The 26,731-nt window shown below is 38.3% G+C and overlaps 1 protein-coding gene across 1 annotated transcript; it reads right to left on the bottom strand.

The window, feature by feature from the left end:
* Positions 1 to 1,170: 1,170 nt before the first annotated feature.
* On the bottom strand, positions 1,171 to 26,469 carry LOC125236716. The gene is made up of 14 exons (XM_048143635.1): positions 26,290 to 26,469; positions 23,436 to 23,570; positions 21,994 to 22,060; positions 21,039 to 21,214; positions 19,575 to 19,748; positions 17,124 to 17,266; positions 14,529 to 14,536; positions 12,429 to 12,609; positions 11,699 to 11,875; positions 9,797 to 9,965; positions 8,404 to 8,539; positions 6,051 to 6,230; positions 3,211 to 3,356; positions 1,171 to 1,342 (listed from the first exon to the last, which is right to left on the bottom strand). The coding sequence occupies exons 1-14, from the start codon at positions 26,405 to 26,407 to the stop codon at positions 1,203 to 1,205; spliced, it is 1,950 nt and encodes a 649-aa protein (XP_047999592.1). The 5' UTR covers positions 26,408 to 26,469; the 3' UTR covers positions 1,171 to 1,202.
* Between the last annotated feature and the right edge of the window lie 262 nt (positions 26,470 to 26,731).

Genomic DNA, 26,731 nt, shown 5'->3' with positions numbered 1-26,731 from the left:
CTTCGTTACACCTTTGTACGATATTAAATTTACAGATATAACTGTTTAAAAACACGCACAAAGACAACACAAGCCACAACTAAGATAGGCGTATTAGAAATCACTTGTTAGTATGAAAACGCTTACGTATCGGGAAGCTGAAAGAATGCGTACGCTTGTTCATACTAACGAACAATCTCTTATACACAATATGCGACGATGCTGATAGATGTAGACATTTTAACACATTTAAAGCTAACAATATGGGCCAAATTGGCAAAACTGAGGTTCAATAGTTTTAAGCCTGTGTGGAGAGATGGCAGTCTATGCACTGTGATTACACATTTTACTTCGACAGTAACTCTCTAAAATACTCGATTCTCTTTGACAATGTCTAATATGATAAGTGTAACTTGTAACTTTCAGTTTTGACAAATGGGCCCCAGAAGAGAATCTCACTTAGAGGATTTAAGTAAGCGATTGAAGCTGAAGCCAAAATCTGACCATACTGAAGTACTTACTTTCAAACGACTTAGGTATATTTAAGAACACAGTCATAAATGTCATAATAAACACAATGTAGATATTTAAATTGTTTTATTTTTCTATAATTTATTTTTATTTACAATCTTATTTTGAACGATGATTTGAATTCTCCTTTATTCAAATGACGAACAGTATGGGAGTGGAAACTAGGGTTGCAAATAGAAAAAAAAAACAATATGTTTATTTTTTCAGAATTATGAAAAAAGAAAACAATCACTGTGGTTTTTTTTTAAATATGGGTTTTTTTTTCAGATGAATAAATTATACGACAATAACGGTTTTTCGTGATTCGAAACGTTTCAATAACAATAACGTACATTTTAATTCGATAAACATTCAGTATACAAACGTTTATTGGGGAAGTCCCGATGCAGCGTGAAGCGTGGAGAGGCGGTGGTGTTGCCAACAGTAAATAGCGATAACTACTAACTACAGATTGTGTAAATGTTAGTTTTATAAAACCAGAAATTAAAGTTACGAAATTATGTTAACTATTAAACAAATTTAAAGTCTAAAAAACCGTCTAAAAGTTTTAACTGTTCTGCAAATTTTGATATTTCGACCTTTAGAAAAAAACATACTCCAGAAAAAAACGTTTTTTTTCACGGTTTTTTTTTCAAGCCAGAAAAAAAAACCGTTTTTTTGCAACCCTAGTGGAAACAATAAATAAACGTACATCAAAGTATCCGTATGGGCAGCCCTCGCGCTACCATGCTGGAAGCAATCATGACAAAGTTGGACGACCCTCGTGAGCGGCTGACAGCGCGGAGCAAGTCCGGTTCAGGTGTGAATGGCAGCTTCTGTTCCACGTTTGTGTCTGTGGACACGAAAAATTACACTTTTAATAAAATTAATAAATAATTACAAAACATTGTACCAACCGTCAAAGCGGACCCCAGCCCCAGGCCACACCTCGGGACACACGGACCTCGATCAAATACACCGTGTTTCACTTAACACTAAAAACCTGAAAACAGTTTGTTCAGAATCGAGAGTAGAATCGATTGAGCTATATATTGATGGGGGTAATATTTTTATTTAAATTAGTATTATTAGTTATTTTTTACGTGCCCATTCTATTGTACTCGTAATACAACATTGTGTATATCGCATTGCTAGAGGTTGTTTACCTTTTTTCAGTATTTAGGGGTATTAATACTGGCCGGTTACTTGGACGATTATTTTTTCCGCTACTAGTTTGACGTTGTTTGTCAGTTTAATCTTAATGTTTATCATAAGTCATAACAAACTGAACTCGTACCTAATTACAACCTTGTCATTTTGAATATTGAGTTTATTTGCTTACTGCGATTACCTGTCCAATTTGAAGTTTACTGTGACAAAGCTTTAAAGTGTTTTACAGTGACATCTTAGCTGTCTATTGGTAAACCTTATGTCGTTGCAGTAACGTACACAAATAAATAGTCTTATGGTTTATGATCTGGTAGTTAGCAATTATTTTATTGAGTGTAGAGCTAAAAGTCAAGTAGAGCTGTACAGAAAATTAAAAATTCAATTAAAAAAAAAGTAACGATCAGATTAAAAGATGAATACTCTAGATGAGTTTAAAAAAATAAAAATCAGTTGGGGTGTCTGAGGTTTTGAGTGATACCGGAAACACCGTGTATATGAAAGAGGCGCGTTCCTAGCACACATTCTAAGCTCGTGTAGGTGAACGCGTACCATGCTTGTATGTGCTGTGAGGTAACCGAGAGGGGGTGGGCGGCACTTTCAGCGGGGAGCGGGAGTGGCCATACTGTACGATAGTACTCTTTATTATACTGTGCCCAGGCTCCCATAAGTCGTGTCAAATGCCGGGATAACGCAATTACGCAAGGAGGATGATGATGACAAAACATTGTACCTACCAATTCATCAGATATGGCATTCGAGAGCAAACGAACGAGTTAAAATGTCGCAATTCCTGTTTTATTGGACCAATTTTTTCCGGTCTTAAAAGTAATGACGTAGTCCAAAAAAGACGTCCTACTTTCTTTCCTTTTGGTGCCGTGACCAGGATTTTATTTTTTTGTTTATAGCATTTTTTAACGATATAGGCAGCAAATAAGCAGACGAGCCGCCTGATGGGAAGCAGTCATCGCCGCCCATGCACATAAACAACCTCAAGGGAGCCACTTATGCGTTGCCAACATTTAAGAACCCTTTTGAAGAACGCAATGTCATAGGTTCTTTTACTTTTTTTTTACACTACGTCGGTGACAAACAAGCATACGGTCTGCCTGATAGAAAGCGGTCACTGTCACCTATGGACGCCTGCAACTCAAGGAGTGTCACGTGCGCGTTGCCAAACCATTAGAAACTTGACTTCTTTTTGTTGTGTTAAGTACACACCAAAAAAATAGTGTACAAGTTCTATGGAGGGTACGGATTGCCGACGACTCAAAGGACAAACACGACAAACAAATTAGTTTCGTAGGTCCTTTCGTCACCAGCACATCGCACCCTCGTTGAGCTCCGGCAGCCTTACTCACCGGCAGGAACACAACACTATGAGTAGGGTCTAGTGCTATTAAGCTGCGGTCTTCTGTAAGGCGGAGGCACTTCCCCAGTTGGGCTCTGCTCTAGATTCGAGCGAGATGATATCAGCTGTGCTGTGCCCTACCACACAAAGCGGAATATCATTCGCTATGCCCTACCTCCTAGCTTTCATTTACTATTACTTACCAAGTTCTCCTTTACTCCAATTCGTCTTGCCCACACTGGGCCACGGGACAGGCGCGTCTGAAGGCACGTACAGTGAGACCAGTGTGCTGACCATTTTGTCCACTTCCAGGTCGGTTACTTCCCATAGCATGCCGATTACCATCGGGCTGAAATAGAAAATATCAGTATTTAAATAACGAGGGTTATTATACTGTGTCAAAAGACCTTCGAAAAATGACGCAATGATATCCTGCCATAGATAGTAGACAAGATGGCGTTGATCGCTTCAATAAGGATGCGTTCGAATTACGATGGGGCTATAGGTTATAGGTAAACGCGGGCTCGGTTTCCGCAACTCGACGTCGTAATTTGCGCCTATTTTGCGTGATGGGTTGCGGCACTAATCCTGCCAACCCAGCTCTACCAGAAAGCCTAGCAGACCCTTTATGTTGCCGACGACTTCTGGGAGACACCCCGGCGACCCGAGGTGTTGTGCCCGGTATTCTGCCACCCCTGGGCATTTGAGAATGACGTGAGCGGCTGTTTCTTCTGTCTCCGTGCACGCTCTGCAGAGGGGGCTGTCTGTAACACCCAGGGTAAATAAGTGTTTGTTGAAAGGGGCATGGCCAGTTATGGCCCCCACAAGAAGTCGGAGCTGTGGCCTTTTTAGTTGCCTCACCTTTTTTGACAATCCGGGGGTGATTGTCGGGAGAGCTTCCTTTGCCTGCCTGCAGGTGCCTAGGTTAGACCAGTACCTACTGTTGGTGTTTTACCTTGGTGTTGTGACGCAGCATGTTTCGAAGCCAAGCATAAGGTACGATGGGGCTAAGTCGCGCGGCTGCGTTCGTGGTCTCACAAATGGTCTCGTCGGAAGATCAGCGCTGACCTCCGGGTCAGCATTATGCTGAGACGGGACCATTTCGTAATAAACTTATCATTCCATTGTACGTTTGTAGTTTTAGTAATACTGTTTTTTTGCATACTGTGTAGTTTTAAGTTTATTACGAATAAATATTTTGATTGATTGATTGATTGTATCATACCGGAGACTAAGGCACTGGTCCCATCGCGAGCTAGTAAGCTATGAGCTATCGGCTACAAAAACGAACAAAAGATAAGCACTCCCGTGCAAATAAGAGACACGGCGATTTTGATAGCTCACCGCCGGGCGAGTAACTATAAACATTCTAAGAACAAATTAAATTACTTTCATAGAAAATATTTTAACTTGTTATTTTAAGTAGTAACACTACTATTATCTATAAACATCGCCGTGTTTCTTTTATTTACACGGGAGATTATCTTTTCATTTTTATAGCCGATAGCTCATAGCTTACTAGCTCGCGGTGGGACCAGTGCCTATGAGTCTCCGGAGAGTTCTTGAATTCTTCGGACACATAGCCTGGAAGGACAGGACACAATCTGGAAAACTTATCTTCATCGGATCGATGGAAGAAGAGGAAAGAGCTGCACTCCAATGTGACGGTCCGACCAAATTAGCAAATCGCTTTGCGTCATAAAGGAATAAGAAAAAAAAAGGGGGTAGAGTTGTAATTCCATACATCAGTAAATGCGAGTTATTTGTATAGGCATAGTTAAGTGACATCTAGCGACAATCACGCATCAAATAGCGTGAACTATCAGTACGACTACTCGATACTAGGTGGCAGCAGTGTGTCGGCCAAAAATATAATATTAGAACAGTTTACAACTTATATTACAAGCAGAAGGAATTGAAAACAAAATACTGATTAATATTATTGTAATATTAACTAAAAATTGGTGAGCATTAGACTCTTCGTTCGTCGCGACATTTTTTGATAAGAAGCAGTACTGATAATTTACGCTAGTTGACGCGTGATTGTCGCTAGATGTCACTTAATTATGCCTATACAAATAACTCGCATTTACTGATGTATGGAGTTACAACTCTTCCCTTACGTATTCCTCTGGTGCGCAGCTCCACGTTCTAAACTCACAGAGCCACAGCCAGAGAGTAAAGCTAAACGCATTCCATAGCCACTTCTACTCGGAAGACTAGTACATAATTATGTTCCCAAAAGCTAAACGCATTCCATAGCCACTTCTACTCGGAAGACTAGTACATAATTATGTTCCCAAAAGCTAAACGCATTCCATAGCCACTTCTACTCGGAAGACTAGTACATAATTATGTTCCCAGGACAGCATTATATTTCAATCACTGTTTTGTCATGTGCATAAAAGTTTTAAATAAGTTACCAAAATCTTTAAGAGAGCTACCTGTACATAGATTTAGAAATAAGTTGATGCATTTGCTGACCGAAAAGAGCTACAGTGTAAAAGATTTCCTCTTTGAAGATATACGGATAGAATAGGAGTTAATTTAAGATTTTTGCATGCTAGTACAACCTGTATAGTACAAATAGCAGAATAAGCAACCAAATGTCACCTACCAACTGAGACACTAATGTATCTACTTATTCTTTGCAAATAAACTTACTCACTTTATATTTACCACCATAGATGTCATATATACTATAGATCAAGCAAACGTATCTACTGAGTTGTCCGTCTTTACTCGCAGCTTGTAGCTTTCGGGCGTCAATTTTTGTAAGTTGAAGTCAACCAAAATATAAAAAATGCCTCGTTACGTGATATTCAATTGCAACAACACGAAAATTATGAACAATCAAGAGCCTGAGACATATTTAATATTACAGGCAAGAATCAACTTCAGTACAAAATTTGACACGCTCGGCCCCTATACAAATATATGAATTTGTTTCTTCTATCTAAATTAAGTTCTGTGCTTACCACCGTCCACCCTCGCCGAACTGACAGACATCGTTACAAGAGACAAGGCAGATGAATGAAAGTACCTTCCGGCAACTCTCAAGTGGTGGTGCGCAGCCATAGGCGGTCCTCTCCCGGCGCCGTGCTGCAGGCGCACGGAGCCGCAGCCGGACAGCAGCGCGGCGCCGCGCGTGCCCGTGGCTCCCTCGACGCCGCAGCCGCCGCCGCCGTGCGCCAGCTGGCAGCCGTCGCCGTGCCCGCAGTATCTGAAAAATATCGACACTCGGTATACACTGGAAAAAGAACTCATCATCCTCCTTGCGTTATACCGGCATTTGCCACGGCTCATGGGAGCCTGGGGTCCGCTCTGACAACTGATTCCAAGATTTGGCGTAGACGCTGCCTTCTGACCTTCCGACCCGAAGGGTGACTAGGCCTTATTGGAATTAGTCCGGTTTCCTCACGATGTTTTCTTCACCGAAAAGCGACTGGCAAATATCTAATGACATTTCGCACATAAATTCCGAAAAACTCATTGATACGAGCCGGGTTCGAACCCGCGACCTCGCACGCTTACCACTATTGTCCCAGATTTTTTAGAACCTCTTTTTGACACATTTCCATTGAAATTTGTAGAGATGTGGCTAAGACGAATCGTTTGAAAAATCTAGCGATTATTTACGAATTGTTTGAATCGATTGTATGATGGGATGTAATTGAAAATATAATTAAAATTGTAAACTAGAAACGATTATTAAAACTAAACTTAACAAAGCACCGATTGCTAAAATCTTGTCACTGAAATAAGCCGCGAAATTCAAATTCTCTTTGGTACGATAAACGATTTGTTCGTTAGTATTAGTAATATAATAAACCTGTTTTCATCTTATTTAATTTTATTGTAATTTTTACTTCTTTAAAGTATCGTATATTATAATAAAATAATCGATTTCTATCAACTGACGGAAATGTCATTTGAATCGAAGTGATAGACTCTGCTACAGCACTAGTTTAAAAATAAAAATGAACGATAAATGACATGATAAGTAAATGCTGTGTGATAAATTAATATCGTAAAATACTCACCAACGAAGATCCGCAAAAATATAACATGTGTTAGATTATGTTTAAAGTAAGCGAAATATTGTTTTTAAGTACTTGATTTTTTTAAATATTATTACAGGATTTTATTTAAAATTTCATTATGTGGCGCGAGTTTACGTTTTGTGGACGATGTCATGTGTCAAAAAGAGGTTCTTACAAATCCGGGACAATAGGCCACCAGCGCTTCATTGGATAAAGGAACTCAGCCGCTTTTCAATATGTATCTTATAAGTATATGTCAGTTTCAAGCAAAAAACCCACTTTGTCACTTGCCATAAAAATTGACGGGTTAGCTATTTCACCAGTGACAACATCTCATATTTTTGAGTACTACTTTTTATTGTTTGGTTTGAAAAAACTCAATATTAAAAGATACACGTATTTTTTTATTTTTCAAAAAAACTGCTATTTTAATACCAAAATCACTTTTTATTACTACTTCGAGCAGAAAGAGCGTAAGTTACAAACGTCAAGAATCAACTAGATGACGTCACATGTGTTGCTTCATACACTTAATAAAACAACAAAATCATTCCTAAAAAAAAAGTTTTAACAGTCAGCTTCAACAGTCCGATATGTCTGACTGTCAAGTGTCACTGTCAACCAATATTGAATAACTACTAGCCATAGACTAAGCCATGAAATTTTAATATCTTTGCTACGAGCGGTGATAAGTGTCACAGTCAAACTCAAGTGTCATCCCAACTGGAAGATTTTTTGGTTATAGTGGCAGGTCTGAATCAGCTATGTGACGTCACTTCCTCTTTAAACTATTTTTTAAGAATTTTTACTAGAAATACGGAAAAAAAAAATTAAAAATTTATTTTTATGATCTACAGGCGTATATCTCGAAATGTTTTCGATTTAGGGATATTTCCTTGTTGAACAGGCAATGAACGAAGAAGTGGCACACGATAATTGTCACCATTATGAAATAGGCCACAGGTTATTTGTATAAGAGCAATTCCCGTTAAGTTTGCACATTTGGATCACGTCTCCGATTTTGATAAAAATTGGTAGGCTGATAGTCCGTGATTCTGAGCTGTCCACGAGGTTTCCCAAAATATCCTATGTAGTTTGTATGAAACTTTCCTTTTTTGTTACCAGATTTCTATACATTTTCGGTAACAAAAAAGGAAAGTTTCATACCAACCTGGGACATTTTGGGAAACCTAGTGGATCTGCATCATGGACTCTATCAGCCTACTAATTTTTATCCAAATCGGAGACGTGATCTAAATGTACAAACTTAACGGGAATTGCTGATAAACAAGCAAATCTCATCTTTTATAGTATGCGACAGTGACGGACAGACACATATACAGACAGACTTACAGGAAGACGTCAGAAGTGGTGAGATGGTTTATAAACTGATCGGGCGGTGGCGGCTGCGACACGTGACCACTCCAAGTTCGGCACCAGTATTGGATGAAAGAACTCATCCGCTTTTCCATTCGTTCTAAGTTGTTTTCTACAAGGGAAGATGGGATATATTTATTTATACATTTTAGGTTTAGACAGTACATTTAATCATTAAATAACATTGATTGTTTGAAGACACTAAGATTCCGTTTGTCTCTAGTTTCGACTAAAACATTATAAACTACTAGGTTTATCCCGCTTCGCTCGCTTTAAATTCGAAAATTACGAAACTTCCACCCCACACTTTAGAGGAGTGAGGCGTTAGAAACAGACAAAAAGTAGCCTATGTCACTTTTCATTCAAATACCTAGTATCTCCACCTAATAAATAATTTCATATCGTTTTGTCGTGAAAATCGGACAAACAGACACACACACACACACTTTCCCATTTATAATACTAGCTTTTACCCGCGGCTTCGCTCGCGTTAGAAAGAGACAAAAAGTAGCCTATGCCACTCTCCATCCCTTCAACTATCTCCACTTGAAAAATCACGTCAATTCGTCGCTCCGTTTTGCCGTGAAAGACGGACAAACAAACAGACACACACACTTTCCCATTTATAATATTAGTATGGACAAAGACATATATAACTCCGTATAGACAGATAAAGTCTAAGAAAAAAACGTACCTCAGTATCCTAGATGGCATTACACCTTTGGGGTACGCTGAGCTAGATGGCGCTAATATTAACATTTGACATTTTATGAGCATAATACCAAAGAGGATCGAGTATCATAGAGAGTTACTGTCGAAGTAAAATGTGTAATCACAGTGCATAGACTGCCATCTCTCGACACAGGCTTGAAACTTTTGAACCTCAGTTTTGACAATTTGGCCCATATGTCAAATGTTTATATCAGCGCCATCTAGCTGAGCGTACCCTAAAGGTGTAATAGGTCATCGTACCTTTTTCTGTATGGTACTGAGGTACGTTTTTTTCTTAGACTTTATCTGTATATACGGAGTTATATATGTCTTTGATAATACTCGATCCTCTTTGATATGGATATACAGTATGTAAACCAACGAAAACCATTTACTGAAGCCTGTTAATATTTAAGTTACACAGAGCAACTTTTACTATGGGACCAACACCCAAAACGCGAAATAAAAATTTACTCTCCCATAGGAAATACTTACTATAAAATAAAACTACCTATGAAACTGTCAGAAGATATTTTCGTGATTTCGAGGTTGATCCCATAGTAAAAGTTTCTCAGTATCACCTGGACATTTACGGGTTACAGTAAATGGTTTTCGTTAGTTTACATACTGTATAATTATATACATATACATATTATACCTGGGTTAATGACATATCTGCCAACATCAATCTTGGCCGCATAGTATCCGTCGACAATCTTGTCCTGGTGTAACTTGTACAAACTGTACAGGAAGTGAATGTTTTCTATCCTGGAGACCGGATGTTGGGACAGGATCGGCAGGCTCTCCCAGGGGAATGTGTCCAGCATCTGTAAAAAATAAAAATCAAATCATTAATCCTTTCTGCTGTGTACAGTCAACCAATTTGAATCCTAGGCCACTTTGCACAGTAAACGTCAATGTGACTTCTTATGGCAAATAGAACATGGTTTAAATGAGACAGGGTTCTAGAGTGGCCTAGGATTCAAATTGGTTGACCGTACTTAACACAGCAAAAGGGAGTGTACAAGTTTCTAATGGGTTGGCAACGCGCACGTGACACTCCTTGAGTTGCAGGCGTCCATAGGTTACGGTGACCGCTTTCCATCAGGCGGACCGTATACTTGTTTGCCATCGACGTAGTATAAAAAAGTATAAATCTAACTACACCAGAAAAAAAAATTTTTGAAAAAACCCCCGACCGCGACATAGTAGACCGATTTTCATGAAACATGGCTAAGAACACTGCCGACTAACTCAGCTTTCAGACAAAAAAAACTAAATCTAAATCGATTCATCCGTTCGGGAGCTACGATGCTACAGACAGACACACACACAGACAAACAGACAGACAGACAGACAGACAGACAGACAGACAGACACACAGACAGACACGTCAAACTTATAACACCCCTTCGTTTTTGCGTCGGGGGTTAAAAATTATAGACTCGAGTTTTCAATATTCTTAAGCCCCGAGTGACACACAAAGTTTTTCACCACACTTGCGATATAAAAAATATGTAAAAAGAAAAAAGTTAATACGGTACTAGAAATTTCATAACTCCCTAGGAAGAACGTGTTTTTCTATAACTCCCGCTCCGCCAGCGTGCAATTTAACATTTAAACAGGTATACTACAGTATCAGATACTACCTGAGAGAAATCTACCTGTTTGGCGTCACCCGAGTTGCAACAATGCATAATATTTCTAAATTAGGAGAAAGTCTCTTTAGACCCTCTTAAGGCTTAATAATAACAAAAGACATATCGTCACTACTTTGAAAAAAATCTCGTATCTCACGCTGCTCCTCAAAGTTAAAACGCAGTAAGTCTATATGCATTCCATACATACTTACTACAATTTTCTCACCCAACAGTGTAGGCTTGTATAGGACATGTACTAATAGTACAAAAGACACGTACCTCAAAACTCATATTAGACATTTTAACGAATATCAAGCTAAGAATATGGTCCAAATTGTCAAAACTGAGGTTCAAAAGTTTTAAGCTTGTGTCGAGAGATGGCAGTCTATGCACTGTGATTACACATTTTAGACAATAACTCTCTATAATACTCGATCCTCTTTGATAATAATCATCATATTAATTAATGTACTTTGGTTTATTTTTTTCTGTAAATGTAAATGTATACGTAGTATTAAGTTGTACAGTCTTCTTAGCTGTGGCAATAATAGTAGGTACATTACATCAGAGGCCGGGAAAATGAGGATTTCCGGCTAAGTGGGTATATACGGCCGAGCGAGCGTGCGAGCGAGGCCGGATAGGGATACGAGGCCGGGAATCCGTTTTCACGCCGAGGCATTTATAGTGCTTTTCTCAAACATACAATGAAATAAAATAAAAAATGCTCTAAAGGACAATATTTTATAAAAAAAAGTTACTTTGCAGGCCTAGGCCTAAAAAATAATATGAAATCCCTTTTCAGTCCTCTCGAGTTGTTGCGCCCAAAAAGCGATACTTCCCAGCCCATTTTAAGGAACGTAAAGACAATATTTCATTGCATGTTTGAGAAAATATTATTTTTATTTTTATTTTATTTATACCTCGTCTACTATCAAGATGACAGGATGCCTTTTAGCTTTCTTCAACGCCGCCCATTCATCACCATCTTTGACTTTCATGACAGCCTGCGAGAACGCTCTGATGCCGTCAACTAGAGCGAATTTGTGGACGCCCTCGAAACACTTCATCAGGCACTTGAGGCATAACTCACTGGCGATCTGAAATCAAATTGTTTTATTATTCTCTTAAAAATTATTATCACGACGTTTTTTTACGAGATAGGAGTCAAACGAGCAGAAAACTCTTCTGATGGTAAGAAATTACTGCCGCCCAAAACACCGGAAGGTTTGGAAGTGCGTTATCGGCCTTAAAGATGGCTGTACGGTTTTAGTTTGGGCATCAAGTTCAGATTTGTATGAAATCAATCACTTTGCACTCTTGTGGATACAATGCAACTTTGTCATTCGTTTTGCTCATGATTCCACTTTTTGAACCACTCGCTACGCTCGCGGTTCAATATTGGAATCATTCGCTTGCTCGGGTATCAATTTTGGCACGTGCGGTTAAACAACAACTTTGCCCCCTTGTAAAAAAACAAATAACTATTTCTCCAATGTTTCAGCTGTCGAACAATTTCGTACCTCAAAATCCTTGCCACAGGTCTGACAATCGCCCGATAGGTATTGCCTGACATCCTCTGGGTTACCATGCTCGTTCAAAATTCTTCTAAAACACATTTTACTATATTCACACTGACAGACAATTTCCTACCTTAAAGTCTTTGCTACAAGTCTGACAATCGCCCGGTAGATGTTGCCTGACATCCTCAGGGTTGCCATGCTCGGTCAAAATTCTTCTAATGCAAGGTTTTATTTGTTGCGAAGAGAGAGATGGACTGGAGTCTACGAGGTTGTAGAGTAGGACGCGTTGTTTTGGTGTCAGTCGCATGAATCTGTAAAAAATAAGGGAGAAGTTTTGTATTTGAACATTTTCAAATCTTTTCTGTTATAGTTGCGAAAACGGTGATTTGGAGAAATATAAATGGCACAGTTATATGTGATCAAAAAGAATCGAGTATTATAGAGAGTCACTGTCGAAGTAAAATGTGTAATCACAGTGCATAGACTGCCATCTCTTGACACAGGCTTAAAACTTTTGAACCTCAGTTTTGACAATTTGGTCCATATTCTTAGCTTGATATGTGTTAAAATGTCAAATATTAATATTAGCGCCATCTAGCTGAGCGTACCCCAAAGGTGTGATGCCATCTAGGTCACCGTACCTTTTACAGTATGGTACTGAGGTACGTTTTTTTCTTAGACTATCTGTCTATACGGAGTTATATATGTCTTTGATGTGATGAATGATGATTATTTAAGCGTAACAATCTTACGGCAGATGTCACTACGGTGCTTTTAGACCGGAAGGGTTCCGGCTCAGTACTACGCTACGCCCTGGGGCAGCAGCACTGATATTCTGCCGGAACCATATCAGATCACGTCAACACATAATAGGGATGACGACGACATAAAAAAATGCCATTCTGTTTAGTCCGCCAGTTAGATCGTCCAAAAATACTAAACGCATATTTTTCGCTTTTTCTAATTAATGAAAAAATACAAAGATATAGAGCATCAAAGTTCCGGAGCGGGGGTTGTGACGTCACTTCTAAGTAAAAATTGTACTTAGGCGTGACGTCACGCGAAAGTTCAACGCACTGTATGTATGTATGTATGTATAAGCTTTATCACTACATAGTATAAAACAAAGTCGCTTTCTCTGTCCCTGTGGCCCTATGTATGCTTAAATCTTTAAAACTACGCAACAGATTTTGATGCGGTTTTTTTAATAGATAGAGTGATTCTAGAGGAAGGTTTACATGTAGGTATAGTACCCGTGCGAAGCCGGGGCGGGTCGCTATTGTACATAAAGGAAACAAAAGAGACACAGTTACAGAGTCAGTAATATACAATGTAGTCGGACTTATCCCTTAATGAGATCTCTTCCAGTCCTTTGAGGAAATGAGTAGAAGCAAATTAACGATGAGTGACAAATTTAAAAATGTACAACCACTAAAAGAATTAAATGCAAATTTTATATACACATGGTAACAGATATATACATATACAATTACATTAATACACCAATATATACATATATAATAATAAATGAACAAGTGGAAGAGTGGAAGAAGCGAGGGGAGGCCTTTGCCCAGCAGTGGGACACTCCAATAGGCTAATAAAAAAAAATGAACAAATACTCATATATTTATACTAGCTTTTGCCCGCGGTTTCGCTCGCGTTAGAAAGAGACAAAAAGTAGCCTATGTCACTCTCCATCCTTTCAAATATCTCCACTTAAAAAATCACGTCTATTCGTTGCTCCGTTTTGCCGTGAAAGACGGACAAACAAACAGACACACACACTTTCCCAATCATAATATTAGTATGGATACTTAGACCAAAAAGTATATGGATATTAATAATGTACTTATCATACTCATACTCATTTATTTATAAGTATGTCTTTCCCATCACGGAACAATGGTACTCCGGACCTTTGGGAGGCGTGCGCGGGGCCGAAGCCAACACATAGAGGCCCTTTCGACACTTTAATGAAATGTAAGGGGTACACCGAGCGGATGTTGCCCTTGCCCGTATCATGGGACACACGCAGAGGCAACACCCGCCAGGGTGTAAGGACTATTTGAGAGTTAATGGAATCTAAAATGAACTGGTCTATTTTGATGAAAGTGATGGACTAAATACTGGGCTATGGATAAAAAACCGGACGCCTGCCTAATAAAACGGTATCCAATTTTATTTCCGGCCGACGGTGATATTGTCCCAGAGCTGTAAGAACCTCTTTTACAGCACACTCTGACACATGACAGCGTCCAAAAAACGTAAACTCGCGCAACCTAATGAAATTTTAAATAAAATCCTGTAATAATATTAAAAAAATCAAGTACTTAAAAACAATATTTCGCTTACTTTAAACATAATCTAACACATGTTACATTTTTGCGGATCTTCGTTAGTGAGTATTTTACGATATTAATTTATCACGCAGGATTTACTTATTATGTCATTTATCATTCATTTTTATTTTTAAACTAGTGCTGTGGCAGAGTCTGTCATTTCGATTCAAATGACATTTCAGTAAGTTGACATAAATCGTATATTTGTTTTCAGTACAGATGGTCGTTTTTTTACGCACTAGTTCGAGAAGTGGTTCATTATATGCCAGGTCGAAACTTCAGAGGCTCATCTGTACTGAAAAACGTCGTACGATACACGTGCGAAAAGGAAATTCGTAACTCGTGTCGATTTAAAACACTCCCTTCGGTCGTGTTTTAATTTATCGCCACTCGTTTCAACCTTCCTTTTTTACGCACTTGTATCGTAATGTATTATTAAGCGCCTCCTTGTACATAGGGCCTAATCGATTCAACCAATTCGAAATTAATCGTTAGATTTGGCAAACGATACGTCTTAGCCACATCGCAACATACTTCAAAACAAATGTGTCAAAAATGTGAACTTAATACAAATCCGGGACAATAGGTGAACAGTTGAACACGTACCGTCATTTTCGTAGCATGAATTTATCTTAGACTTGCTCCGCTTACTACAGCTTCGCAAAAATAGTATTTATTTATTTATTTATTAGGAGAACAAACAGAGTTAAATGTACATCATTTTGTATAAAAACTAACTTAAGTATATGGTAAACATGCATTTACCTCCACAGCAGTTCAGCAGTACATTGAGTTTACGTATAAAATTATACGCGTTAAGTATTATGTTATAGTTAAACAATTACGTTATTGTTTGGCAAGTAGCCGATTAGTAAACATTATGTGACCTACAGCATAATATAGGTATATAATTGTACATACATACAATACATACAATCACGCCTGTATCCCATAAAGGGGTAGGCAGAGCACATAAAACTACTAAAGTCTCAGTGCCACTCTTGGCAAATAAGGGGTTAAAATAAAACGAAAATTGTGGCATTGCAGTGACAGGTTGCCAGCGAGAGGCTGCCTACGCCAATCTTACCCCAAATCCCACAGTCGACTTCTACGACACCCACGGGAAGACAGGGACATATAATTGTACACATGAAGAAAATGACAAAGGGCAAAAAAAGGGTAGAAAATAATAGGGGCGTCATCGTCTATCTACACCGTTTTGGCATGTGGCAACTATTGAAAGTATTTAGACACCTTTCACGCTTTTGGGTTTAGTACCGTTTGGTAGCCGGGAATCTTTATTTCCATTTTGTAGCCGGTTACGTATAGGGCCAGAGTAGTGCCGCTTGGTAACTAAGTTTTGTAACTGGCTACAAATTGGGAAGCAATATTCCCGGTTTGTAGCCGGTTACTTACTGGGCCAGCGTGGTACCGTTTGGTAACTAAGTTTTGTAACTGGCTACAGAACGGGAATACAAAATTTCCTGTTTGTAGCTGGTTACGTATTGGGCCTGAGTTACTTATCGGAGTTTCAACCCGATCGAAGCTAGGACGGTTTACATACAGACAGACGGACAGAGCGAAACTATAAGGGTTCCTAGTCATCCTAGTTGACTACGGGACCCTCAAAATTTACTCACTGTCAGCATTATTTGAATAAATCATGTATTCATGATGACAAAAAAAATCCCATTTTGTAACCAGTTACAATACGGGATTTTTCCCGTTTGGAAGCTGGTTACCAACCATGGCTACGAATCGGTAATGATTTAGTCTCATTTTGTAACCAGTTACAACACGGGATTCTTTTTCTCGTTTCGAAGCCAGTTACCAAACGCGGTTACAAATCGGTAATGGGAAAGTGCCAATTTGAAGCCAGTTACGAATTGGGGTTTTTTCCCAGTTCGAGGCTGGTAACCAAATTTTACAGTGACGAAACGGTACTAAAGGCACTTCTGTATGAGAAAAGTAATTGTTGCTATGATATAAACTTTAGTTCTTTTTTTGCCAGGCTGTAGTCTTACTAGTAAGGAATTTATTGCGGTATTCAATTTCAATTTATTGCGGATTGTAGGACCGTGTGCCGAAGCGCTGGTAGCCTAGCGGTAAGTACGTGCGACTTTCGTTCCGGAGGTTGCGGGTTCGAACCCCGGCTAGCACCAATGAGTTTTTCGGAATTTATGTGCGAAATGTCATTTGATATTTGCCAGTCGCTTTTCGGTGAAGGAAAACAACGTGAGGAAACCGGACTAATTCCAATGAGGTCTAGTTTACCCTTCGGGTTGGAAGGTCAGATGGCAGTCGCTTTCGTAAAAACTAGTGCCTACGCCAAATCTTGGGATTCGTTGTCAAAGCGGACCCCAGGCTCCCATGAGCCGTGGCAAATGCCGGGATAAAGCAAGGAGGATGATGATGCAGGAATTTAATCTAAATGGCTCAAATATTCTGACAGATTTTATAAATATGTGCGTTTTTGTGGGTAATACCTTCATCCGCAGGTCGATGTCCTCCCTCCGATTCCAATAGTTCTGGACGAGTCGTTTGTTGTTCAAAAGACGAGCATTGTCTATGGTCTTGTAGTTTTCGTCTAGAAGCGCGTATAACTCCGTGAACAGCGGCTTTACCCCCTCTGGAAATAACAAAGGAGATCGTTATTTCGTTATAACGTTCATAGTGACAAAGTTGAAAAGACAAATCACTTATTTCATTATATTTTGATTCCACAGTATTACCTGACGGTACTGATGTGCCGACGGAAAGTTTCTAATAGGCTGAAATTTTCACATAGGAAAACTTCGGAAACTTTCCATACTTTGTATGGACAATTGTATGGATGGAAACTTTCCATTTCATAAATTTAAATTCCCTTTATTTTTCGTGAAAGTTTCGTGAATTTTTCAAGAAATTTAAGATGTTTTTGGAAAGTTTCCGCAACTTGCACATCATTAACCTGACGGCCTAGCCGAAATGACAATCTTTGACGCCAGACGCCGCTCGAAACGCAGTCTGGCTCTGTCGCGAAGACACGGAAGAGCGATAGAGATAGCTAGCTACGATAACCATCATCGGAAGCGTGCACTGAGAGAAATTTGCATTGTGAATTTAACAAGTTTGACTTGTTGCGGGTTTATCCGTTAAATCCGTTTGAAACAAAAGTATTTAGTAAACGGAATAAATCACAATATTAATGATACAAGTCGAATTTGTTCGAACAACAAGGTCAAATTTGTTAAAATATATTTGATTGAATCAGCCAAACATACGTTTAAAACAATACGTGTCGTGTTGCTTTTATAAAATCGACTTGTTGATTCAAAAATCTTATACTTTTAAACGAGCAATTCTTGTATATTTATTTATTTATTTATTTATATATATATATATATTTATTTACACTGACGATCTCGGAAACCGCTCTAACGATTTCGCAGAAATTTGTTATGTGGGGGTTTTTGGGGGTGAAAAATCGGTCTAACTTATCCTTAGGTCCCGGAAAACGCGAATTTTCGAGTTTTCATGCGTTTTTCTTCGCGCGCCATCTCGTGTGCAGTAGTTGTACTGTTAAGACAGAATTCTTTCGGTCGATGTAAGTACTATTTATTGCAAACACTAGATGGCGACACAGGTCAAGGCTAAAACGAATAGAAAATACACTATTTGAGTTTTTGTGGCGAAATGCGCGCCATCTCGTGTGGAGTAGTTGTGTTGTTAAGGCTGAGAATTCTTTCGCTCGATGTAGGTACTATTCATTTTTGAACTAGATGGCGACACATGTCAAGGATACGAAACAGAACCGAGCGAAGCTCGGTTGCCCAGATATTAACTTGTTAAACGAACATGAAAACTGGTTTTTTTTTCTCAGCGTGTGTGCATTGGGTACGTACCCTGCGTTGCAGTTGAAAATGAGAAAACACGGAAGAAATGTATTTAGAGTCCTTGAAGCCTTTATAACACTACAAAACTTACCAAGACCAAAGAGGATCGAGTATTATAGAGAGTTACTGTCCAAGTAAAATGTGTAATCACAGTTACATTGCCATCTTTTGACACAGGCTTAAAACTTTTGAACCTCAGTTTTGACAATTTGGCCCATATTCTTGGCTCTTAGCTTGATATGTTTTAAAATATCAAATATTAGCGTACTGAGCGTACCCCAAAGGTGTAATGCCATCTAGGCCACCGTACCTTTTTCTGTATGGTACTGAGGTACGTTTTTTTCTTAGACTTTATCTGTCTATACGAAGTTATATATGTCTTTGCCAAGACAAACATAATTTAAATAAAGATCCGAAAGATAATCTAAATAGAAAGACAGTTTATTTGCTAAGGTTTAAAACAGGTCAGACTCTTGACCACAGACCGTGTATCATAGAGGTTCAATCAGTAACCGTAAAAACAAAAACCGGCCAAGAGCGTGTCGGGCAACGCTCAGTGTAGGGTTCCGTAGTTTTCCGTATTTTACTCAAAAACTACTGAACCTATCAAGTTCAAAACAATTTTCCTAGAAAGTCTTTATAAAGTTCTACTTTTGTGATTTTTTTCATATTTTTTAAAAATATGGTTCAAAAGTTAGAGGGGGGGACACTTTTTTTTCCTTTAGGAGCGATTATTTCCGAAAATATGAATATTATCAAAAAACGATATTAGTAAACCCTTATTCATTTTTAAATACCTATCCAACAATATATCACACGTTGGGTTTGGAATGAAAAAAAAATCAGTCCCCACTTTACGTGTAGGGGGGGTACCCTAATAAAACATTTTTTTCCACTTTTTATTTTTGCACTTTGTCGGCGTAATTGATATACATATTAGTACCAGCTTTCTAGTGCTACTCACTGAGATTATCCGCGGACGGACGGACAGACAGAGACATGGCGAAACTATAAGGGTTCCTAGTTGACTACGGAACCCTAAAAAAAAGGATCAGTACTCACCGCCAGGTACATTTGCGGGTATATTAACAGTAACGGGTCCAAATTCACACTGCTCCGTGTAATCGTTAGTGAACATGCTAAGGTATAGAGAGTCGATCTCCGTCTTGTATTCGTCAAATGGTTTCAAGTTCTCGTTGGGATTGTACGGGGCTGACAGCTGGATTACTGTCCATTCTGTAATGTGTAAGATAGAAAATTGTACTTGTAAGTCATACATACATACATACATACATACAATCGCGCCTGTATCCTATGAAGGGGTAGGCAGAGCACATGAAACTACTCAATTTTCAGTGCCACTCTTGGCAAATAAGGGGTTGAAAGAAAACGAAATTGTGACATTGTAGTGACAGGTTGGCAGCCTCTCGCCTACGCCACAATTTAACCCATATCCCACAGTCGCCTTCTACGACACCCACGGGAAGAAAGGGGGTGGTGAAATTCTTAACCCGTCACCACACGGTCACGGTAAGTCATACAAGATAGAAAAGTGCGGAAAAATCTTGTGGAGGCCCGATGCACCTATGGAGTGCCCAAACAAGCAACAAATACAAAATATATAGTGACAAAAAAGGATTCTTTAAATAGGATTTTCTAGACTTAATATTGTCTTCGCTTACCGCGATAGTTACTCATGAAATAAAACTATGGAAAGATTAAATCGCGTATAATGAATTCACAATTCATCCCGATTTCGAACACTTTACAGCGTTCGTGGTCAACGGGTGACCGAGGAAAAATTACAATGTGCAAAAGCTACCCACCTACAAGAAACATTCATTATACACGATTTAATCCGTTTCCATAGTCTTTTAGATTTGTTTTCCAATTCTGTTGTTAGTAGATAAACATTTTTAAGGATTGGGGACCATTATAAAAGAGAAACTGTTTTGCGAATTATGTTTCTATATTTCTAGAGGTATCTATTGTAGATACATCTTAGGTATCTATCCTACAAAACTTAGGGTCTTAGAGTAGGTAGCACAAGATTCATTTTTGACGACCGGTCTGGCTCAGTCGGTAGTGACCCTGCCTGCTAAACCGGGGTCCTGGGTTCGAATTCCGGTAAGAGCATTTATCTGTGTGATGAGACTGATGAGCAGATACTTGTTCCTGAATCATGGATGTTTTCTATGTATATAAGTATGTATTTATCTATATAAGTAAGTATATCGTCGCCTAGCACCCATAGCACAAGCTTTGCTTAGTTTGGGGCTAGGTTGATCTGTGTAAGGTGTCCCCAATATTTATTTATTTATTATTCGTATATGTATAAAAGTTGCACTAACTCTAGCTATAGTGTAGTAACAACATTTTCAATAATTTGTCATTGAATTGAAAAAATGGTAACGGAATGGGAAAAAAAACCTTGGGACACTTAAAAAATTCCAAATCCAAAAAAAGTGGGGTAGACATCTTTGTAAAAAATGGCCCAATCTGCCCAATAAATAAAAGAAAAGTTACCTGTAGGCAATTCTTTCAGAATCTTCTGAAAATTGTCAACGTTGTTCACCGAGCTGAACTTCAAGTACCTCTTATGGAACGGCTCCAGCTCCTCAATCTCAAAGACACTTAGGGCTTCGGTGACCTCCTCTGTGTTTATTGATAACAGGTCAAATATGTTCTGATCTTCCTTGCTTCTGAAAGAATGTACAAATAAATTAATGATACATAAGTTGAATTTTTAACAGGGTTCGAGGATATATATCAATGGATATATATCCGATATATATCGGATATATATCCAGCGGCGTTCGACGATATATATCAACGGATATTAATATCCGATATTTATCATTTGTTTATAAATATTGCAATACAAAAATGGTTTTAAAAAATGCAACATTATTAAAAATAGTTTTTTTTGTGTTTGTTACTGATTTTTTACTAAATGTTATCTTTTTTAGTAGAATTTTCCTTATCTAAAGTTGTATTCATAAATAGTGCAACAAAATGATAATATGCCTTCCATACAAAATGGATATATATCAAAGTTGATATATATCCGATAATATCATAAATATCCGATATTTTGATATTTATTATATCGGATATTTTCGAACCCTGATTTTTAATAACTAAATAATAATACTTTTATGAGTGACTGGCCGAAAAAACCACACCAGAGGGAGTTGTCGAAATCAAGGGGAGAGGCCTTTGCCCAGCAATGGGACACTATAACGGGCTAATAAAAAAAATAAAAAATACAGAAAAAAACATAAAACTATCCAAATAAACTGTTCCCTGATCCCTGACGTTCTCGGTGCAAAAGTGCCCATGACGCTAGCAGCATTTCCGCGTTGAATTACTATGGACAGCTTTTGCACCAGGAAAATTGGAAAATTTTTAATTATTTTTTTGATAGCCTTAGATTAAAAGTATAGGACTACTGTCAAAAAAATTAAAGTTAGAAACTTACATGGGACCAGACTCCATGATTTCCTTCATTGGTTTGATAAAACTGGTAATCTTGTGTAGTTTGTTCTCTGTAAAACAATAATTATTAATTATTAAATGAAAATCTTATACCTGGGGCCTATTGCATAACAATTTACAACTCATATTACAAGCGGTAGTCCCCCTCCAATTCATTTTATAAGAAAGAGAGTTCCACAAAACATCCCTAATATTTAGAGATGGGCCGAATATTCGGTAAATATTCGGTATTCGGCATATTCGGCAAGATTTTTAATGTTCGTATTCGGCCGAATAGTTCGGTTACATTGCCGAATATTTACCGAATAAACAATGTAAATAAATAGCGTAAGTTGTTCCGTAATCCATCGGATAATGACATCCTATTTCACCATTCTAAGGAACTACCAAAGGGAGTTAAAAATGCGTTGAAATACAAATACAATAATATTGTAAAATAGTAAAAATAACGTAGTTTAAGAAACAAAATCCAAAATATTCTTATGCACTAAATTATAGGAACATTAAGAGCATTTATTAAAATAAACGTACCCATTACCAATCATTGAGAAGTTTTTAACTCTAAGCCAGAATTTAAAATATGTCTCAACCGAATATTCGGCCGAATGTTCGGCTCGGTAACAGCTGAACCGAATGTTCGGCCGATTATTCGTATTCGGCTAAGTCCGTATTCGGCTAAGTCCGTATTCGGCCCATCTCTATTACTAATATTATAAATGGGAAAGTGTGTGTGTCTGTTTGTTTGTCCGTCTTTCACGGCAAAATGGAGCGACGAATTGACGTGATTTTTTAAGTGGAGATAGTTGAAGGGATGGTAAAGTGACATAGGCTACTTTTTGTCTCTTTCTAACGAGAGCGAAGTCGCGGGCAAAAGCTAGTATTTTACATAAAACGGGCATTTGATAGTAAGTGGTTACTACAGCCTAAGAAAGCTTATGTACAAAACAAAACACTATCATCCGAGGAAATAAAGTTGTGGAAGAAATGAAATGGGAGGAGGCCTCACCCAAATGGGAACTATGGCTCAAATAAAAACAAAAATATTAAAATACTTTTGCTTTTTTTTTGTGGAAGGGTCAGTTGGAAGTGGAAGACCTAGGCGAACTTTTCTTGTTCAAATCGGGGAAATATTGCAAAAAGGCCAGGTCAAAAGTACTCGAAACCGACGAGCGTGTATAAGAAACGTTATGAAAGTGTGTGAAGCGAAAGTGGTTTGTCAGAATCGTAGTAAATGGAAATCCGTGATCTCTGCCTACCCCTCTGGGAAACAGGCGTGATTGTATGTATCTATGTATGTATGTATGTATGTATGTATGTATGTATGTATATATGTATGTATGTATGTACTTTTGCAAAAAAAATCTGATGAAAATAAAAATGCCATATTACAATAATTGGATTGACAATAATAATAAAGAAACTCACCACTTCCCTTCAGCTGATTCTCCCTATACAGCGCCAGGATCCGGAGAGACGCAGACACAGCCTCACTGAGGTGGAAGGCACAGCGGGCATCATCATTCTGCATGAAGTACTCCTCGGCCATCAGTTTATTGCCACCTGTAATAAAAAAAACAAGACTGCATACTGAGCATGGACGTAGACCGGACTATCTGTTTAAGTGTGGATGGAAAGACCCACCAGCATGCGACTGTAGGGCACCAGTGTAGACTATATGCGGTGAATAGATACCATGATAACTCCCACATAAATAGATAATTACATAATATCCTACTATATAAACACGATGTATCTTCAGTCAAATATACAGAGTTCACCACAGTCTTGTCTTATTACTTACCACCGGTACCACCTACATTATATGGCGATCCTGCCAGTCGGGCTGCACCAGGCAGCCCTAGCTTAGACTCCACCAACGCTCCATCATCACGGGCCCCGTCGCAGCAACATGGCTCCGCACCACAACATCAAGGCCCGCATCGAACCAGCACCACGCCGCCCGCTCTAAGACTACATCACCCAGCTACTACGTCGCCCCAACCGACCATGAGTAAGCCGAGCGCCGCCAAGTCACACCAGCCACGCTAAGCCTCGCCGCCCCAGCAGCACTAACATCAAAGAAGAAATGCCGAACTAAGAAGATGAAGATGGGTAAGCCGAGCCGGTCCACCACAGCGTCGTCCGCCCACGGCTCCGCACCGCAGGCAGCACCCCGTCCCGCATCGCAGCTACCGCACCCGCTCCAGCCCAGCGCGAAAAAAGCTGACCATGGACCACAACGTCCACCGCAGCATCGTCCACCCACGGCTTCGCACTACAACAGCACCGCGCCGCAGTGTCAGCCCAAGCCCAACGCATCCGACCATACACCGAATCGAGGTATAATATTATAAAACTTATTATAATTTAGCTAGCGCAATATTTATTATTATTATTATTATTATTTATATAATTCAGGCAGGCAGTTGAAAAAACAACTGATATGGCCTGTATCCTGGTATCTTTTTCTAGGTTTATCTCATATTATTATGTTTGTCTAATTTGTTCTTAAAACTGTTGATGTTGGGTGCTGAGACTACTTCCTCTGGTAGCTTGTTCCAAGGCGTGACTACTCTGTTAGCAAAGAAGTGTGTATGTATGAATATATATTTATTTATAATAGTGGTTATTATTTTTCGCCAAATATATTTCAAGTTATTTTTTTTTATAAGCAAGGTTCTTGTCTTTAAGTAAAAGTTTTTAGTTGAGTGTTATAAAAATAACGATATATTGTATAATTAAGACTCTTTCAATAATTTTAATTTAAATATCGAAGTCAACAATGGAGTTATTAAAAAGACACTTAACTATATATAAAAAAAAAACTATCTTTAAATAGAAATCTAGAATTTGATTACACTCAACAGTGTAAAGATGTAGTTACAAAGTTAAAAATAGAAAGATATCGATAGTCCACCATCATTACGATAAGCAGGTGCGTAACCGAATGGCACAAACGCTCACGAAACGAAACACTAGTAGATATCTATCCCTATCGCTCTTGTGTATTGGCGCGACAGAGCCAGACTACGTTTCGTTTTCGTTTGGCGTCGGAGAAATGCCATTCGGCTACGGGGCCTGGACGTCTCAAATGACAACACGATACACACAGACGCGTAGCTGTAAGATGGATCATGGTAAAATATAATCCATTACATATTCACACTGATCGTTATTATGTTTCCATAATATATTTTAATTTTTTCTTATATATATATAAAAATAAGTATATTAAAGTTCTTGTAGGTATTAAAAAAAAAAAGAAAAAATGTTTATAGAGAGTTATAAAAAACACCAGATTTTTTTTTAAGACTATTTGAGTCTATCAGACTTCAGAAATCGATTAGTTCATAAATGACTATACTTCAAAATAACAAAAAAAAAGACAAACAGACTCAATAAACAAATCATAATAAAAATTTCTAAAAGTTAAATAGTAGATCGCGGAAAATTCATACGAAACTATCAAGTTTCACATAATTAATAACTACCTATAAAAGGTGAAACAACAAAGAAAAAAATTACCAAGGCTTTCAAGTGTCCAAGGCTGGATTCGAACCAGCGTATTGTTTTTTATTGTAGAGTGATCGGCGATTGACCCTAGTCACACCTGATGGAAAGTGAAGACAGAGTCTAAGATGGACCTCCCCAATTCAGTAATAGCCTATTCACTCTTACTTTGTCTTCTGTTTTAGCCAGATGCCCGAAATTTTGACCCTTGCCACCGTGAATGGGTAAATTATTTGTTAAAATTCATATTTGTAAAATAAAACCAAGAAAAACAAGATTGCATCAACTTATACATTGAACCTGGTATCACAGAATATATATTTATTATTCTCCACTACCTAGATTGTCTGGAAGAGATCGCTCTTTAGCGATAAGACCGCCTCTTGTTTTGAGTATACTTACTATATTGTTTCCTGTTTTGAGGTGTGCAATAAAGAGTAATAAAATTCTATTGTATTGTATAATAGCTGGTATGGCGATTGCAGACCCAAGTCACCCCAAGTCCATGGGAAAATTAAAAACAATCGGCACTGTCTAGCACGCTCACTGAATGCCTACATCGTAACTTCTTGCGAATCAGAGCACAGGTGTTTGAGAAATATGCTAGCACAGTCGCTTGTTACGTTCAAACTACATTACGTTGGTATTTGAGAATGTGCATTCATTATTCCCACACATTGTTAGCGACAAATTCTAATGTAACACGACTATATTAACTGTAACAATCTCGTAATAACGATTGCAATGGAAGTAGTAACTTAAAACTTACTTTGGTAGTTGGGTCCACTTGGCGTTGCTGGTATTTCCTTTACATATTTATTCAATACATCCTTGTAAAGCGGTCGAGTAAAGTTTGTTTCGTCGGAGAATATGTCGAAATCGTCCATTTTAAGAGAGATATTTAGTAAAAACTTATTAATAAACACGTACGGATTTGAATGCAGTCTGACAGCACTGTCGGTTACGCGTTTAGTTTCACTTTTTATCATGCATAACCTTTTTGTAACGTGCGCGTTTCGTTTCGTGCACAAAATAAAAATCACGACTTGGAATAATTTTACTTTTACGATATTTTATTTCGTATTGGATGCTTTTGTTTTGCTTATGAAAACTAAAATATTATTTTTACCAATACTCTGCTATTATAGCATAGTTTCCTGAATAGGTATATCAAATGTAGAGCAGGACATATCGCAATATCCTGCAGTGCA

The sequence above is a fragment of the Leguminivora glycinivorella genome, chromosome 19 (genome assembly GCF_023078275.1).
Source record: "Leguminivora glycinivorella isolate SPB_JAAS2020 chromosome 19, LegGlyc_1.1, whole genome shotgun sequence".
Classification (NCBI taxonomy): domain Eukaryota; kingdom Metazoa; phylum Arthropoda; class Insecta; order Lepidoptera; family Tortricidae; genus Leguminivora; species Leguminivora glycinivorella.
Note: the sequence above shows the minus strand (reverse complement) of the source record. Positions and strands in the feature narration are given on the sequence as shown.